At 44.6% G+C, this 16,851-nt stretch overlaps 1 protein-coding gene across 4 annotated transcripts in view; it reads left to right on the top strand.

The window, feature by feature from the left end:
- dab2 (DAB adaptor protein 2) overlaps positions 1–16,328 on the top strand; it is a 70,713-nt gene extending 54,385 nt beyond the window's left edge. For 3 of the 4 annotated variants that reach the window (XM_085966161.1, XM_085966006.1, XM_085966078.1), the window contains exons 9-15: positions 802–864; positions 5,995–6,591; positions 7,254–7,380; positions 7,722–8,351; positions 9,865–9,956; positions 12,652–12,729; positions 14,677–16,328. In XM_085966161.1, the coding sequence (XP_085822287.1) occupies positions 802–864; positions 5,995–6,591; positions 7,254–7,380; positions 7,722–8,351; positions 9,865–9,956; positions 12,652–12,714 (1,572 nt within the window). In that variant the 3' untranslated portion in view covers positions 12,715–12,729; positions 14,677–16,328. The remainder of the gene's footprint in view (positions 1–801; positions 865–5,994; positions 6,592–7,253; positions 7,381–7,721; positions 8,352–9,864; positions 9,957–12,651; positions 12,730–14,676) is intronic. The other variant, XM_085966244.1, reaches the window with a different exon arrangement.
- The last annotated feature ends 523 nt before the right edge of the window (positions 16,329–16,851 follow it).

Here is a 16,851-nt window from a genome sequence, read left to right as displayed (position 1 = left end):
ACCAGCAGTTGCTTGTGTCGGCCCATTGCACTAATGGGACCTTCAATGTGGAGGGTGCTTGCTGAAAGTGAATGAGATGCAGCAGGCCACCTACTTGTGTCAGTTGGTGAAGCTACAATCTTTGACCAGCTGGGCTAAAGCCTTCTGCTTGTGTCCCTAGAGTTGCCTATCTAGTTCCACGTCAACATTAATGGGTTTTATAGGTGCACTTAAGAACTTGCATTTCATGATCTCCAGACATTCCAAAGCACTTCACAGCCAATGAAGTACCTTTCCAGGTTGTGTCACTATGTAAAACTTGGCAGCCAATTTGTACACCGCAAGCTCCCACAAACTGGCAATGACCAGAATCTCTAATGTTGGTTGAGGGATAAATATTGGCCAGGACACCAGGGACAATGCCCCTGCTTTTCAAATGGTGTGTGGCATCTTGCACATCCAGAAGGCAGACTTTTCAAACATCTCATCTGAAAGATAGCACCTCTGACAGTGCAGAACTAGAGACTACTGGTTGGCTGAATGGCCTGTTTCTGTGCTGTGTCCACCTAGATTGAGTTCTAGTCTCTGCAGTGGAACTTGACCCCACAACCTTCTGATTCTGGTGAAGATTTAGGAAGGGTTATGGGTACTGAGTGGGAGCATGGGATAGCACTGCTGCTTGTGAATAAACCCCAACACTGGTTGGGCTGAAGTGTTTCCATTTGTATCCAGGTTCTATGATAAATTTGGACAATCCCTTGAAGCAGGCAAATGATCCTCTTAATTGGCATTCTTCTGAAAAGGTTTCTCTTGTTTTAACAGGACATTGATCAGCTGCAGCTGTTTGGAGACATGTCCACTCCACCTGATATCCATTCCCCAGCGGTAAGATAAACAACAGTGACTGGCCAATCAGATTGGTTGGGTAGTGCTCAGTCTTGACTGGCTTTCCTTGTAATCTGTTCTTAAAAGAATAGAAATTTAACTTTGACATGACTGCTCCTGACCCTTTATTATTGGGATGCTTTTTTTGAACTTTCAAATGCTAAGGACTGTTGCCTACCTGGATTGATCTACAATTCATGTGGTAAAGTAGCCCAATTGCTGATGGTTTATGTATCCACCTGTGATCTTGCTCATGGGCCTACTTCAAATGCTGGTGAGATTTGTGTACAGTTCTGATCACATTGGAAAGATGTGATTGTACTAGAGGGTACAGAGGATTTGAGTGTTGCCAGGACTGGAGAATTTTAGCTGAAGATTGATTGGATCGGCTGGGGTTTTCTTTGGAACTGAGGAGGCTGAGAGGAGACTTGATTGAGGTGTATAAAATTGAGGTGCCTAGGTAGGTATTTCCCCCCCCTGCAGCAGAGTGGTCAATAACCAGGGCATAGATTTAAAGTAATTGGTAGAAAGATTAGAGGGCAGTTGAGAACTTTATTCACCCAGACTGGTGGGGGCCTGGAACTCACTGCCTGAAAGGGTGGTCGAGGCAGAAACCCTCATCACATTTAAAAAGTACTTGGATATTCACTTGAAGTGCCGTAACCTGCAGGGCTACGGACCAAGAGCTGGAAAGTGGGATTAGGCTGGCGCGGACACGATGGGCTGAATGGCCTCCTGTGCTGTAAATTTGAGATGACTCCAGGACTTGGTGTGAATGGGCTTAACATTAAATGAAAATGAGTAGTTCTGGGAACTTGGTAACTTTCTCCAAGGGAGTCTTGGGGAAATTGGTGTACAGCTGGCCAGCAGAGGTCTCTCTCCTCTTGACTGTCTTTGGACTTCATTGTAGGTCACTTTGTTTCTCCCTTTTATCATTCTGCATAATCAGTATTGTGGGATCTAGGTAAATGTCTCTAGGAATGATACTTTACTAGTACTGAAGTTGTGTTGGACTTTCTGAACTGTACGCCAAAGGTTGGATGACTATTTTAAAATGGGAATATCTCAAACATTCCAGGATGTTGTGTTCTGTTGTTTACACTCCAGTGGTGAGTAGTCATGAACTTTGCTGTTGGCTCTTGCCCAGCCCAACATTGTGGGAAGCACTAAATAATTAACTGAAACTGTCTCCCTGCCTCCTCCTCCCTGGTTTCAGCTTGGTTTAGTTTTGCACTCTATGCAGCCAGCAGTGGTCTGAAGGATCTTTATCTAAACACCAACTCCTCCTCCTAGTTCTTTTGCATCTTCAGGAAATGGTGACTTGTCTACAAGCCTTCAAGATGAGTCAGATGGAGCAGACAAAGCAAACTGGGATTCTGGCTCATGTGGCAAGGCAGAATTTGTAGCTGGTGTTGGGCTAAAGTATTGGGTGCAGTTCTGGGCTTCCTATGGATCTGCAGTGTTCAGTGAAGATTCACCAGAATGCCAGGAATTACTTTCTAGTTTGTAAAGGTTTGGCTTGTTGTCTCAAACCTAAGTGAAGGGAGGGCTGGTGAGATTGGTGCCACTACTTGACAGATCAGTAATTGGGAGCATATGCTCTAGGTGGTTGCCAGAAACAAAGTATTTTACACGTGGTTACCACATGGAATTCTCCAGCCCAAGTGGTGGCAGAAGCACATTTCTCATTCCACAGGAATTGGTTAAGAAATAACTTGGTATTTGTCTAGCAACTTTCAGAAGTCAATTTTGCCACTTATGTGGGCAAATGTGGCAGCCAATTTGTGCTTCGCAAGCCCCCACAAATGGCTTTTTAGATGAATATTGGCTCGGGCATCAGAAGCTCCCCAGCACTTCTAGTGTCTTGGTAAAATTGGCCTGTTTTAATCAGACCCTCTGCTCTCAGCCAAATCACTTTCTCATTAAGTCTGTGGGTGTGAACTGTCCTATTTTTTTTTAAAAAAAGTGCTGTACTTTGTCATCCTGTTCTGTGCTAGAGATTAAGACAACTAGGGAAATAACTTCTAGTTTTAGGGTGTCCTGTCACATTTCTTTATGCTTGATAGTTGAGGAATTCCTCAATCATGGTTTCAACCCTTCATGAATGAAGCACATGTAATGAATTCATCTGCACTGGTATTTTCCAGATAACTGACCAGGTCCCAGATTGGTTTTCTTTAACTTCATCTTGGGCAAGGTATTAATTTCCATTAACTGAATCCATGTCCCCTGCCCTGTAAATGGGACATTAACTGTAGCTGTCCAGTGGACAGTAGTCTTGCTCATTGGCTTCCTGGGTTGGGTTTTTGGAGTTGCCCAGTGGAGTGTTGGAAGTGGTGACCTGGTCCATGGGCTGGAGCAGAGAAATACCTCCAGAAAATTATGTTCCAAGTACTGGACTGACTAGTTTAAATAAAGTTAACCAAACTCTGAGGGAGGGCATGAAATGGGTCTGGTCCATAGCTAGGCTTGCAGTCATGGGGTTAAATTCTCCATTTAATGAACTAGGCCCATCTGATTTCAGTTTATTGCAAAATTTAACAGCAGGCCTGGAAACTGAGGCTGTTGTGCTCTTAGCAGTGAAGTATGATTCAATGGAGGGGGAATAGTTATTGGAATAATTGAATGGCATCATTGCCCAAATACTCATCACTGTTCAAAAAGCCTTGTGAAGGCCCATGACACAACTAGTGCAGAGTTGCATGATTTTTTGATTCTGATCAGTATTTACTCATGGGGACTGAAGTAGTTAAAACTAGATATTTACACAACTTCAGGTCACTTCATTGATGTGGTAACTTTTTTACTGGAAGCCCAGTTAATGTGTTCCACAGCTCATGGGAACTGAAATGTTGAGCAAATGTAAAAACAAACTGCTGGCTTTGCCCTTTTCCCAGTCACATGTCACTAGACTTATTTTGTAAAGTTTTTTATAAATGAGAGGAGCTCTGGTTCTGAACAGCAGCCAAGTGTTGGGGGACCTCATTGTGTCTACAGCAACTTCCCAGTAACTGTGTCCTGTGGCCATTCAGCCCCTTGGGCCTGTTCTGCCATTCAATTAGATCATGGCTGATCTGTATCGTAACTCCATTTACCCACCTTGGTTCCATTGCCCATACCTATCACTCTGTTTTGAAATTTTCGACTGACCCTCGGCCTTAACTGCTTTTTGGGGAGTTCCAGATTTCTACCACCCTTTGTTTGAAGTGCTTCCTGACATCACCCCTGAATGGCCTGGCTCTAATGTTAAGGTTATGCCCCCTTGTTCTGGACTCTTTCTGCACCCCCCCCCCCTTTCCACCAGAGGAATAGTTTTATTGATGGCTGGCCGACTAAATTTGTTTTTGATCTGTAGTTGGCTGTTACTGAAGGTCATGGGTCCTTGCTGGGAAGGTTGGCCTTTATTTCTTGGAACCAAGATTTTGATTAAGTGACAGTGCTACTGTAGGTGGTTTTATAAATGAGCATAGGTTTATTTAATCCACCCTAGAAGCTCAGTCCATGAAACATTCCAATTTAGCAACATTTTCTCTGCCCAATGAACTGGGAGTTCAGATGTTAATCACTTGGCTCTGCCAGCTTTATCCCATATACTGACTGACATTTCAAGATGTCCCACATTTATTCAGATAAGAGACCCGTAGTGTAACTGAGCCTCCAACCAGTAACTCTCCTTGAGTTGGTCAGTCTTCACCCTAAGGCAGTTGGAGGTTGCTTGCAGGCACTGGTAAGTAGCTAGAGCAGAACATTCAGTGTGGTGGAGGGGAGAAATTGGGTGTTCCATCACCAACATCTGCTGAAACGCATGAGAACAATTGTGGATAAATAGCTGCACGGCCAATATCGGCTTGAAAGCGCTAGTACCGCTTTTGTCACGGTGGCACAGTACTAGTGATAATTGGGTTTGCTTTGAATGTTCTGCTCCAGCTGCCAACACCTTGGGAGGGCCAAGTGAGACTGAAGGAAAATATTTGGGTGATCTGATGGCAAGTGTCCTACTTTAGCTGATATCTCCATTAACACGTGACCCCATTTCACTTGGCTCATTCACTGGGTAAATGAGGATGTAAATAGTGGCTTTATTGAAGGGTCAGCTTGTGGTAGAACTTCCTGTGGGAGTGTAATCTGAAGGTTCAGCACACTTTGCCAATGTCTTTGCATCCAAATTTTCTTCTGATTTCATTAGCATCTGCCAGAATGTAAAACTAGCAGGGATCAGTGTGAACCATTGGTACCTGAAGAGCACCAAAATTGCATCATCTCACCATTCATGCATGTTGGGCACTGAATGTTCTTCAACATGCTATCATGGAAGCTTACATAGAGCAGGAGTAGGCCATACAGCCCCTCGAGCCTGCCATTCAATAAGATCATGGCTGATCTTTGACCTCCATTCCACTTTCCTGCCTGATTTCCCCAGATCCTTAGTGCCCAAAAATCTCTCGGCCTTGAATATATTCAATGATTCAGCATCCACAGCCCTTTGGGGCAGAGAATTCCAAAAGATTCACATTCCTTGGTGAAGGAATTCCTCCTCAGTGACCAACCACTTATCCTGCAACCATGGCTCCCTGGTTCTAGACTCTCTCTAGCCAGAGAAAACAACCCCTCAGCATTTTGCTCTTTAATACAACTTGTACTGATGCCATAAACCAAAGAAATCAAATGGTGCAGGTCTTGGTGGATAAATTAAAAAAAAAAACTGATGTTTCCTACTGCACCTAAAAATTTTCTGCTTAATTTTGCACCCATTTTGAAAGTGATGAATAAATGCAGGAAATTTGTTTGTGGCTGGACTAGTGCAGGGATCAATCAATAGGCATCAAAGATTGAGGTAATTTGGGCATGGCATAAACTGCCTGAATTTCCTCAATCGCTTGCCTTGCAAAATCAGTTTTGTACCAAGGTTTCACCAGGCACTGATGCACAAGAAATTCCACCCCATAGCTTGTATTCACATGAGCAGAATGTGTAAATTGTTTGATGAAGGAACAGCTATTCAGAAAGGTAAGGATTGCCTTGCACTCATGTCTTTCCATGAAGCTTCTTGGAATGATTTGTAGTTTTTTTGGTAGCTTGTGTTGGTCCTGTGACTCTTAAATCTTGACTATTTTTTCTATCAATGATTAGGAAAGTAATGAAGGTTCTTCTGGTTACTTGCTGGACTTGTCCTCTCCTGAAATGGACCCCTTGAACACCTGTGTGAAAGGCAATCCTTTTCGTGATGAGACCACAGCTTCCTCACTCAACTTCTTTCCTGCACCTGATCCCAATCCCTTTGGGAATGATCCTTTTTCTGAAATTAATCATTCAGCACCTTCTCATTCAGTTGATTCTGTAAAACCTTCCAATCAGAGAGATGGAGTTCGTCATCCTTCCCTAGGTGATCCATCTCTCAATGGTGCGCAGAGCAGCAATCACCTTGGTCATGATGACTTTGACCAGATTTCTAGCCGGATTGTCACAAGCCCAAAAGTTGACTCCTCATCCTGGGCAGTGAATGGATTACTAGGGCAAGAGCCAGTTGATTTGGCTAGCAAATCCACACCCAACCCCTTTGCTGAAATCTTGGGTGTTGTACCACCAGCACACAACAGGTTAAAACCAGACACACACAGTGCTGCCAACAAGCAAATGGATTCCTTCCTGATGCAGAGCCTTGACTCCATTACATTGTCCCCTCCGCCACAGAGCACAAAAGGAGGACGAGGCAGGCGGAATGTTCAGGTGAAGAAAGAAATCCTCTAACCATTTTTAAAATTACTAACTTATTTTGCTCTTAACACCGCCATTACTACCAGCTTTCGGTGACTGGTCCCAGACAAGACTCGCTCATAGATTCCAGATTCCCTTTCCCTTCAACCTTGAAGAAAATTTGGGAGGAACAGAAGTTGCTGCAACATGCTTAAACTAACACTGCACACATGCTTGATTGTTCAGATTCAGCATGCAAGATGAGAGATGATTTTAGTTACTCCTGTTCCAAGATTCCTGTTGAATCTTTTCCTGGTGTTGTGATGCTCCAGGTTGCATTTAGGGTAGATCTTTGGGATGGATTTATTCTAGAATTCTATAACCAACAGTCTGGGGTGGAGCACCAACTTTCTGCTAATGGGAGAACATCATGGGTTCAGGTCTTCCTTGTAGTTTCCTCAACAGGGTAAAGAGCAGAAGCTTGTGCAAGTGAAACTGATTGCTCAAGGGGGACAGTAGCAGAGACCTGGGAGTGGGCTTGGCTCTCGGTAGAAGTACAAATCCATATTGGACCAGCACCCACTTCCTGATGCTTCTGAATTGAGCAATTGGGGTAAAATTGTGTAATTGCTGCCTGAAGGTTTGAATGATATTTGGATGTGATGAGCACAATTGTTTGCATCTTTCTCTTGTAGACAAGTGACGACTTTGGATCCAGTCCATTTGTTTTGGCAACAACTCCGCCTCCAGCCCAGTCAAGTCACGGTTATCCTCTGGATCTATTCAATGTGCCGGCCTCTACATCTCCACGGGCCAGCCCAGGTAGGACCTTTTGTGTTCTAGGAGTAACCCAGTCCTTGTAAGTGGAACATTTGCAACCAGTTGGAGTGTTGAACTGGCTTGAGTCAGTTTGCACTTACCCAGTAACTCGGGATGGCTTTGGTCTTTACACGGCAGTGTCTGCCTGAGCTTTTGCCCCTGTCTCCTTGCCCCCTCTGATCCAAGAGTTCCCTCCTAAGGGGGGAAACTCTGATCTAAACCCATGTTCTATCTGTAGTGTCTTTTTTTAAAAATTGGTGCTTTGATTATGGGGTAGCCAATAATGGTGGAGAATAAGCTGTAAGCCAAACTAGAGGTAATATGCTCTTTTTTTATCTTTCTAGGTTTGCCTGGACCTCCCCAGGCTACACCATGGGGACAGCAGCCTCCAGTACTTGCCCAACCTGGCTCCATGCCTCCAATGCCAATGCTTGGTACACAACCTCCCTTTGGACAACCCAATGTCTTTGTTAGTCAGCCGACCGCAGTCTGGAGCCCACCTGCCCCATTTGGAGCCATGCCTGCACCCTCCACTTGGGGGCAACCAATCTTGGCACCACCTAGTGTCTGGGGTCAGCCAATTCCTCCAGTCAACCCCTTTGGATCTAATCCATTTGCATCTTCACTTCCAATGGTGCAGCCCATTTTAGGTCTGGCATCTCCTGTGATCTCGTTGTCCCCACCTCAACCGCCACCAAGACCTGCTCCTCAGGCCAGCCCACAGCCACCAAGCAATGCCTTCACCGACTTGGACCCACTGGGAGACAGAGAGAAGAAGAGCGTCAAAGAGATGTTTAGAGACTTCCAGATTGCCAAACCCCCAGCTGTCCCTGCTCGGAGGGGTGAGCAGCCTGCAGTCCCTGGGGCGTCTGGAGCCTTTGCCCAGTATTTCACTAGTAAAGTGGGTGTTGCCCAAGAAACTGCTGATCATGATGACTTTGACATCAATCAAATCTCAACTGCAGCAACAAGCGGTAATGGCCTTGGCTAATGTTTTTGTATTGAGGCTTAATAATCTAGAGTGCACAGGAGTTGCCTGCCCTGGAGTTTAGTACTTTATCAAATGGGATGCTTCTACTGATCGAATCCAAAATCCCAGCCACCTACAGATGTTTTGCTTTCATTTGACTCTTGTCTCTAGTTTGCTTCCTTTACTAAAGTAGTGCAGAACAGGTGAATGTAGACTTGGATCTCTAGTCACAAGTAGAGAATGTTAATAGCAAGTTAAATGTTGCTCTTTCAGAAGGAGGACCGGTCCTGGGAAGCGGTGTCGACTCATGGCCAGTTATTTCCTTGGTCACAGAAGCTCGGGACCAGTTCCTCCTTGGAGTTGCCCTGTGCTGTTGCTGCCTGTGACTTTCTGTGGTAGCTGAAAGGAGCTGTGAAGAGTCTTTTGGGGGAGGGGAAAATGGTGAGGAATAACAAGTAGTTGGAAATGAAGGGCAATAGCACAGTATCGGTTTGGCTTTTGAGGGCAAGGGATGAGCAGTAATCTAGAGGGATGGTGGTGCAGATTGGGATGTCTAGCTGGTGAAGATTTTCTCAAGTGAAATGAGTGGATGGGTTTAAGGACCAGTTTGTTTAAAATCCCCATAGCTTTAAGAAACAAACATAGAAGATAGAAGCAGGAGTAGGCCATTCGGCCCCTCGAGCCTGCTCTGCCATTTAATGATCATGGCTGATCATCCAAACTCGGTACCCTGTCCCTGCCTTCTCCCCATATCCCTTGATCCTTTAGCCTTAAATATATCTAACTCCTCCTTGAATATATTTAATGAATTGGCCTCAACTGCCTTCTGTGGTAGAGAATTCCACAGGTTCACCACTAGGGCAGCACGGTGGCAGTGGTTAGCACTGTTGCCTCACGGCGCCAGGGACCCAGGTTCGAGTCTGGCCTCGGGTGACTGGAGTTTGCACATTCTCCCCGTATTTGCGTGGGTTTGCTCCGGTTTCCTCCCACAGTCCAAAGATGTGCGGGTTAGGTTGATTGGCTATGATAAATTGACCCTTAGTGTTAGGGGGATTAAATACGTGGGGTTGCGGGGATAGGGTGGGATATGTCTGTGCAGGCTCGATGGGCCGAAATGGCCTCTATCTGCACTGGATTCTGTGATTTCTGTGGGTGAAGAAATTCCTCCTCATTTCTGTCCTAAATGGCTTACTCCTTAGACTGTGACCCCCCTGGTTCTGGACTCCTTGACCATCAGGAACATCCTGCATCTAGTCTTGTTAGAATTTTATAGGTGTCCTGATGCTTGTAGTTTGCAAAGAGTGGAGAGTTTGAGAAACTATATCCTTAATGGGAGCTCTAGCCAGGAGTCATTGCAGTAAAGGAAGGGACGTAAGTGGTTGATGATTCATTTGCTGAAGGATCCAAAGTTTAATGCTCCACTTGGCTGGGTTTTTATGCTGAGATCTGCCAAAATCTGGGCCTGCTTCATGCACCATATCCTGCAAATTTTAACTCTGCTGTTTCTCTACTTTTAGAAGTCCCAGTAGCACCTCCTGGACAGACTGTGCCAACGCCAAATCTGTTTGACACTATTGGAGATCCGTTTGCTGCCCCTCCAACGACCCCTGTGAGTACAAGTTGTGGGTTTTGACATGGAAGTGACACCATCTTTTATTCAGTCATTCAAAGTCTTGAGGAATGGGATTAAAAAATTGAAACTTGTCACTCAATAGAAGCACCAGACATGTGGTGGCACTGGAGAACTTCCTTCTCTCTGCTCCTTGGCAATAGATTGCTCTTCCTGAAGTGAAAGATTGCCTCATTGTGGCCAGAGATGACCTGATTCTAAGCATTGTCATGAGAGCTTATCTTGTGACACCTGTGTCTCAACCCAATGGTTCACTCTAACCAAAACCATGTACCTTCCCTAGCCATAGACTCATCCCTCTTCCTGGCCACTCTTGGGCTCAACCAGACTGTTTGCCACATTGGTGTCCTATTTAACCCAGAACTCAGCATCTGACCACATCTCCATTGCTGAGATAGCCCACTCCCATCTCCACCCCCTGCTTCAGCCCATCTGCTGTTGAAACACTCATCCATGCTGGTGCCTCCAAAGGTTAGTCATAGTTATACAGCACGGATAGAGGCCCTTTGGCCCATCGTGTCCACACCAGCCATCAAGCCCTGTCTAATCTAATCCCATATTCCAGCATTTGGTCCGTAGCCTTGTATGCTGTGGCATTTCAAGTGCTCGTCCAAATGCTTAAATGTTGAGGGTTCCTGCCTCCACAACCCTTTCAGGCAGTGAGTTCCAGACTCCAACCACCCTTTCAATCTCCTGGCTGCATCCCACCCTGCATCCTTCATAAACTTGGTCATCCAAAGCTCAGCTGCCTGTGTCCTAACCCATCACCCTTGTGACCTACACTGGCAACATCTCAATTTAAAATAAATGAAAACCAGGGTGAGAATTATTTTTAAATTCCCTCCATGGCCTCGCTGCTTGCTATTAACCTCCTCCAGTGCTCCAGCTCTGGCCTCTTGTGCATCTGATTTTCTTCACTCCACCTTTGGCGGCTGTGCCTTCAGCTGATTAGGTCCTAAACTCTGGAATTCCCCCCTAAATCCCACCTCTAAGACATTACTTAGAACCTACCCCTTTGAATCAGCTTTTAATACAAGAACATTGTGGTAAGATGTTAGTAGACATGGCATTTAAACTAATGTGGGGGGGGCACTGTGGGAGGATTCAGGAAGAGCTTATTTAAAAGTGGCTAGAGCAATGTCGACGCTTGAGTAGAGATTTGGGTAAAAATAAGCAGTGGGTCAGGATGGGACAGTAACAAACTTGAGACCATTTGCTTGCTGTACCTGCAGGTTAACTTGGTGTCCTTGTACACAAATCACCAAGTCCCTCAACACCAACATTTCCCAATCTCTCCATTTTAAAAAAGATACTTTTTTCCTACCAAAGATAGCTTCACATTTCTCCATTTGCCATGTTCTCTTACCACCATTTGGTCACCTGTCTTAATACCTCAGAGTAGCTGTCAGTCTGTGATCTTAAGCACCTTATGATGTTTTACTACATTAAAGTTGTTCTACGCTTGCCTCTTGAGGCCGTGCAGTGCAGCAAGTTAACACTGTGCCCCCCTCTTCAGCCCAGTGAATTCCTAATCCCTGGTTGCAAGGGCTTTTAATGAAGAATGGAATTAAAAATCTCAGTACTCTTACCAAAGGGGTCCCTAAGTTACCCTAAACCCAGCCAATGTGTGGAGGTCCTGTAGGAGATGGTCTCCACCAGAATCTGACCATCTGCCTGTGACTGACCTGTGGAGACTATTGTAGATCAAACGCTGCACCCCACCAAAACCAGGTTCTGTTCTTGCTGGCTTGACCCAAACCCAGATTAAAAACCAAATAAAGTTAGATACCAATCTTTACATGGGATATACAGTACAGACAGGCCATTCGGCCCAACCAGTCCATGCCGGTGTTTATGCTCCACTCGAGGCCTCCTCCCATCTTGCTGTATCTAACTCTATCAGCATAACCCTCTATTCCCTTCTCCCTCATACTTGTCTAGCCTCCTTAAATGCATCAATAATATTCACTTCAACCACTCCCTGTAGTGTTTCACATTCTCGCCACTGGGTAAAGAAGTTTCTCCTAAATTCCCTATTGGATTTCTTGGTGACTATCTTATATTGATGGCCTCTAGTTTTTGCTCTTCCCCACAAGTTGAAACACTGTCCTGTCAACTTTTTCATAATTTTAAAGACCTCTATTGGGTCACCCCTCAGCCTCTTCCTCCCTCCTTCTCTCATCTCACTTTCTCCCCCCCCCCCCCCCCCCCCCCCCCACCTCCTGGGAAGAGACCCAGCCTTTCCTGATAGGTATAACCTAATTTCTGGTAGCATCCTTGTTTTGTTTTTTAAAAAAAAAAAAAAAAAAAATTTGCACCCCCTCCAGTGTGCCAGAATTATACAGTCCTCAGTGTGGCCTAACCAAGGTTCAATACAAGCTTGGCATAACTTTGCTACTTTTTAATTCAATCCTTCTAGAAATAAACCCTAGTGCCTGGTTTGTGTTTCTTATGGCCTTGTTGACTGGTGTTGCTACCTTCAGTGATTTGTACTCTGATCACTTTGCTTTTCTAGCCAATTCAGATTTGTATTTTCCAAGTAACGTGACCTTTTTTCTTGCCAAAATGTATTGCCTCATTTATCTGTGAAATTAATTTGCCACTTCAGTAGCAACAGTTGTTTGGATACAAGTTTTCTTGATTTGATGTAACCAATAGTCATTGTTTTATTTAGGCTGCCCCTGCTCAACCATCTTCTGATCCATTTGGCGATCCCTTTGGAAATCCATTTGCATAACTTCCTATACAGATTGTAAGTATGTCTAACTCTTCAGGACTGATACCACTGCTCCTGATTGTTAGATTGAAGATGTTTAGTTAGAAGTGACCCTTTTTAGCAACCAGTAAATGCTTGCACCATGACCAGAGTGAATTGGCCACATGTTCCTAATAGTAAAAAAAACACAGGCAGAGTATTTCCTAAATGGTAAGATTAGGGAATGCAGATGTTCAAAGGGACCTGGATGTCCTTGTAGATGTGTCAGTGACTGTGCAGCAAGCCATTAGGAAGGCAAATGGTATGCTGGCCTTCATTACAAGAGGATTTGAGTACAAGAGTAAAGAAGTCTTACTCCAATTATATAGGGCCTTGGTGAGACCACACCTGGAGTACTGTGTACAATTTGGTCTCTAGGAAGGATATACTTGCCATAGAGGGAGTGCAACAAAGGTTCACGAGATTGATTCCTGGGATGGCGGGACTGTCTTATGAGGAGATTGAGTAAACTAGGCCTGTATGCCCTTGAATTCAGAGGAATGAGGGGATCTCATTGAAGCATACAATTATTACAGGGCCTGATAGGGTAGATGCTGGGAGCATGTTTCCCTTGGCTGAAGAGTCTAGAACCAGGGGCCACAGCCTCAGGATAAATGGTAGGCCATTAGGACTGAGATGAAGACATTTCTTCAGAGGGTGGTGAATCTGTGGAATTCTCTACCCCAGAGGGCTGTGGAGGCTCAGTCATTGGGTATATTCAAAACAGAGGTTGATAGATTTCTGACTAACAGCATCCAGGGATATGGTGATGGGGCCGGTGAATGGAGTTGAAGCAGAGCCGCCATGATCTCATTGCATGGCCGAGCAGGCTCGAAGGGCCAAATGGCCTACTCCTGCTCATTTCTTATCCCAGTGACTTGCTGGACTAATTCTCCCATCGCGACAGGTATTTAACCAGTCCGATACAATCTGACATCTTAAGCAAGCAATACCTGACTCGCTGATTGCATCACCGGTTTGAATCCAGTGCAAACACTTGGTAACTTGTGCAAAGCTGATGCACTGCAGCCACTGCCTGAAACTAATGGCCACAGGAGTTGGGTTATCTTCACTGGCCATTGAACTCTTGCTATACATTTGGCAATGTGTAAAATAGTCGATCAATTAGCTTCAGCCTTGTAATGTAACTTTGGGGGAAGGAAAGGCTCCATCCATCTGGGCCCCATCTACAGTGCAAATGGTCCTAAATTGGCACATCTGAAGCTGCAAGGATGACTAGGAGAGATGAGTGCAGTTGAGGCCGCTGACTGCTTTTTAGCTAACCTGAGGATGCTTAATGCAGTCATTGGATGGTTTCAGATGAGATGTTAAACCAAGGCCCTGTCTGCACTCTGATGTAAAAGTTCCCATGGTGCTATTTTGAAGAGCAGGAGTTCTTTCCAGTGTCCTGGGGCCAATATTGATCCCTCAATCAACCTCACTAAAAACTGATTCTGGCCATTATCACTGGTGTTTATGGGAGCTTGCTGTGCAAAATGGCAGCTGCATTTCCCACTAACAGTGACTACACTTCAAAGTTCTTGATTGGCTGTAAAGTGCTTTGGGATGTCCTGAGGTTATGAAAGGTGCTGTATCAATGCAATCTCTTTGCTTGAAATTGTGCTAACATCCCTTTTTTTGGCATGAAATTCACAAATCTCCACCTTGACTAGATGTGCTGTCAGTTCTCCTGAGGAAGGAGACAAATTCCCAGACCTGTGCAAAGGCTCTTGGTCATCAGTCTTGAACAGCTGAGGTATTTGGTGAGAAGGGCCCAGACCTTGGTTAAGTTGCAGTGGGTATGAACAATGTTTAAAGCTGAGGATTAGTGGAGATGGCTGTCCCACTAGTGGTCATTTGTTGTACCTGAATGTCGATAAATGAGTTTTAAGAAACTAATCCTTGCTTTTAATGTGGTGATTAACCTTTGCCTTCTCTCCCCAGGCACCCTAAATTTGATCCTCTGGATTTTTTTTGACTACCGGAACAGCCTTTGCACAGAACAGAAGGGTTGACTAGTGAATCTGGTTTCCTGCAGAACAAATGATGGAAATGACTGTCTTCTTTACCTGAAGGCTTGCTGTAGACTGTCAATTGACTAATGCTGGCTTACCAATGTCGAGGAAGAAGAATCTCTGCTGCCCAGTAACATTGCTCCTTTTATATTGTTAAAAGGTATATGTTGTGTTTCTGATTTGCAAGCCACAATCCTTTTTGGCTTGAAGCCAATCAGAGTAGCCTCCTGGGTAATGATTGGTTTGTTGGGAAGAGGGTAACTCCTGTTGCCAGTCTTGCTATTGTAACGGTCTTGCATTTTAAACACACCTTTTTTTGATTCTGTGGATCTGCCTGGTTTGTTTTGGCTTTGCAAGCGAGGTGCCTGAAGGTGGTGGCCACTATTGAGATGTAGAACTTCAGTGCCTTAATTGAGCAGTATCTGCTGTCACACCTACACTGGAGGATTGCAGGTCCATTTGAAAGGGTGTCCTAAACCTGATAATTGGGGCAAGGGGAAGTCTCTCTCTCCAATTGTAAATGTTGCAGATATTTGAGCTCCCATCCTGACATTGACACAAGGTGCATGCTGTTGCTACAGTTGTGTAGCATGGGGCCTCTGACATGGCAGCAGGTTGGAGTATCTTCAAATGTGCCAACGCATTCTAGAAATGCAATGCTTGAACAATTGGAAATGGGGATTTTTGGGGAGAGCCTAGCCTCTGAAACCAATAAATGCTAATTTTGCACATTTTTGTATTTTTAAACTTGAGCCTTGCTTTCAAATGGAGAATTTGGCACCATGAGAACCAGAACCTTTCTAAGCCAAATGAATTCTTCCCTTCTGGACTTTTTTAAAGGGAATGTCCTAAATACTCAACATTGTATCAATCCTCGCTACCATCGTAACTGGGATTCCCTATTGGTTCTTGCAAAGTCATCTCCATACCACAAGATTCTGTTCAATACTTGAGTGGGAACAATATTGCTGCTGTGCCACTTGAGTATCCTTCCAAATACACTTGACCACACTTCACGTGACCAGATCAGCCACTAGTGTGATGTAGACTGACTGCACTAAATGTTCTTTATAATTCACATTTGACCATGCCCCTAACACTTAACTACATATTGCTGTCAGCTCCTACAATGACTAGTCTTGTCCCTGCACCTGGTGGCCTTAAACCCAAGTGTGCCCCCTCACTCTAGCCTGACCATTCACCTAAATGGGAGGCAGCACCGCCATCCACATACAGGCATTGGTGCATTGCACACGTATTGTCCCCACTGACCTGAACATCTCCAGTCTGTCCAATTGTTTTGTAAGGTGTAGATTTGTTAATACTGATTTCAGGATTACCTCAATCATTTGCATGACCTCCTTTTCCTTGTCCATGAATTCAGCAAAACATTGGCAGCTACTGCAGGTCATCCACCTGTTCCTTGCCAGTCCCCTTAGTGTCTCTGTGCCCATACAAATATCTTGAAACTTGTAGTTCAATAAACTGGAAATGTAGATTGTTTATATATAGCTGTGACTATTACAAATGTAATCTAAATCTGTAATGTCTTTTATTAAATGTATTAATGCATCATTCAAACTTGTGTTTTTTTAATTCAATCTAATCACTTGAACAGTCCCTTTTTGGACACTGGGTTCAGTCTCTTGAATTTACACTGTTGGAGCTGCTGAGTGAAGGTGGCAGGGGTGGTAAGAGGAACAGTCATGGGATCGATCAGTCTGTACTGGTACACCTGATTGAGGTGAAATATGGAGACTTACCTGGAAGAGGTGAATGCAAAACTGCCCCTGGCTGGTAGGAGATCCCCTTGAACAGGTGGACAAAGGCGCAGCGCGATACTTGTTTCAATTTTGATCAAAGAAATTAGTGGCAGTGAAAGCTGCTGATTTCTGCAGTGCTGGTTAATCAGAATGCTGTAAGTATACTCAACAGGTCAGGCAGCATCTGTAGAGTGAGCTAATGTGTCCAGACAGTGACCTTGCATCTCCAACCTTTTCCAGTTCTGATGCAACAGTCTTGGTACAAAGGGGGAGGAAACAATTTGTTTTTATATAGCACCTTTAACATAGTAAAACATCCCAAGGCACTTCAGTGAGACAAA

This window comes from Somniosus microcephalus, chromosome 1 (genome assembly GCF_052327205.1).
Source record: "Somniosus microcephalus isolate GS21.2 chromosome 1, FLI_Smic_1.0, whole genome shotgun sequence".
NCBI lineage: Eukaryota > Metazoa > Chordata > Chondrichthyes > Squaliformes > Somniosidae > Somniosus > Somniosus microcephalus.
Note: the sequence above shows the minus strand (reverse complement) of the source record. Positions and strands in the feature narration are given on the sequence as shown.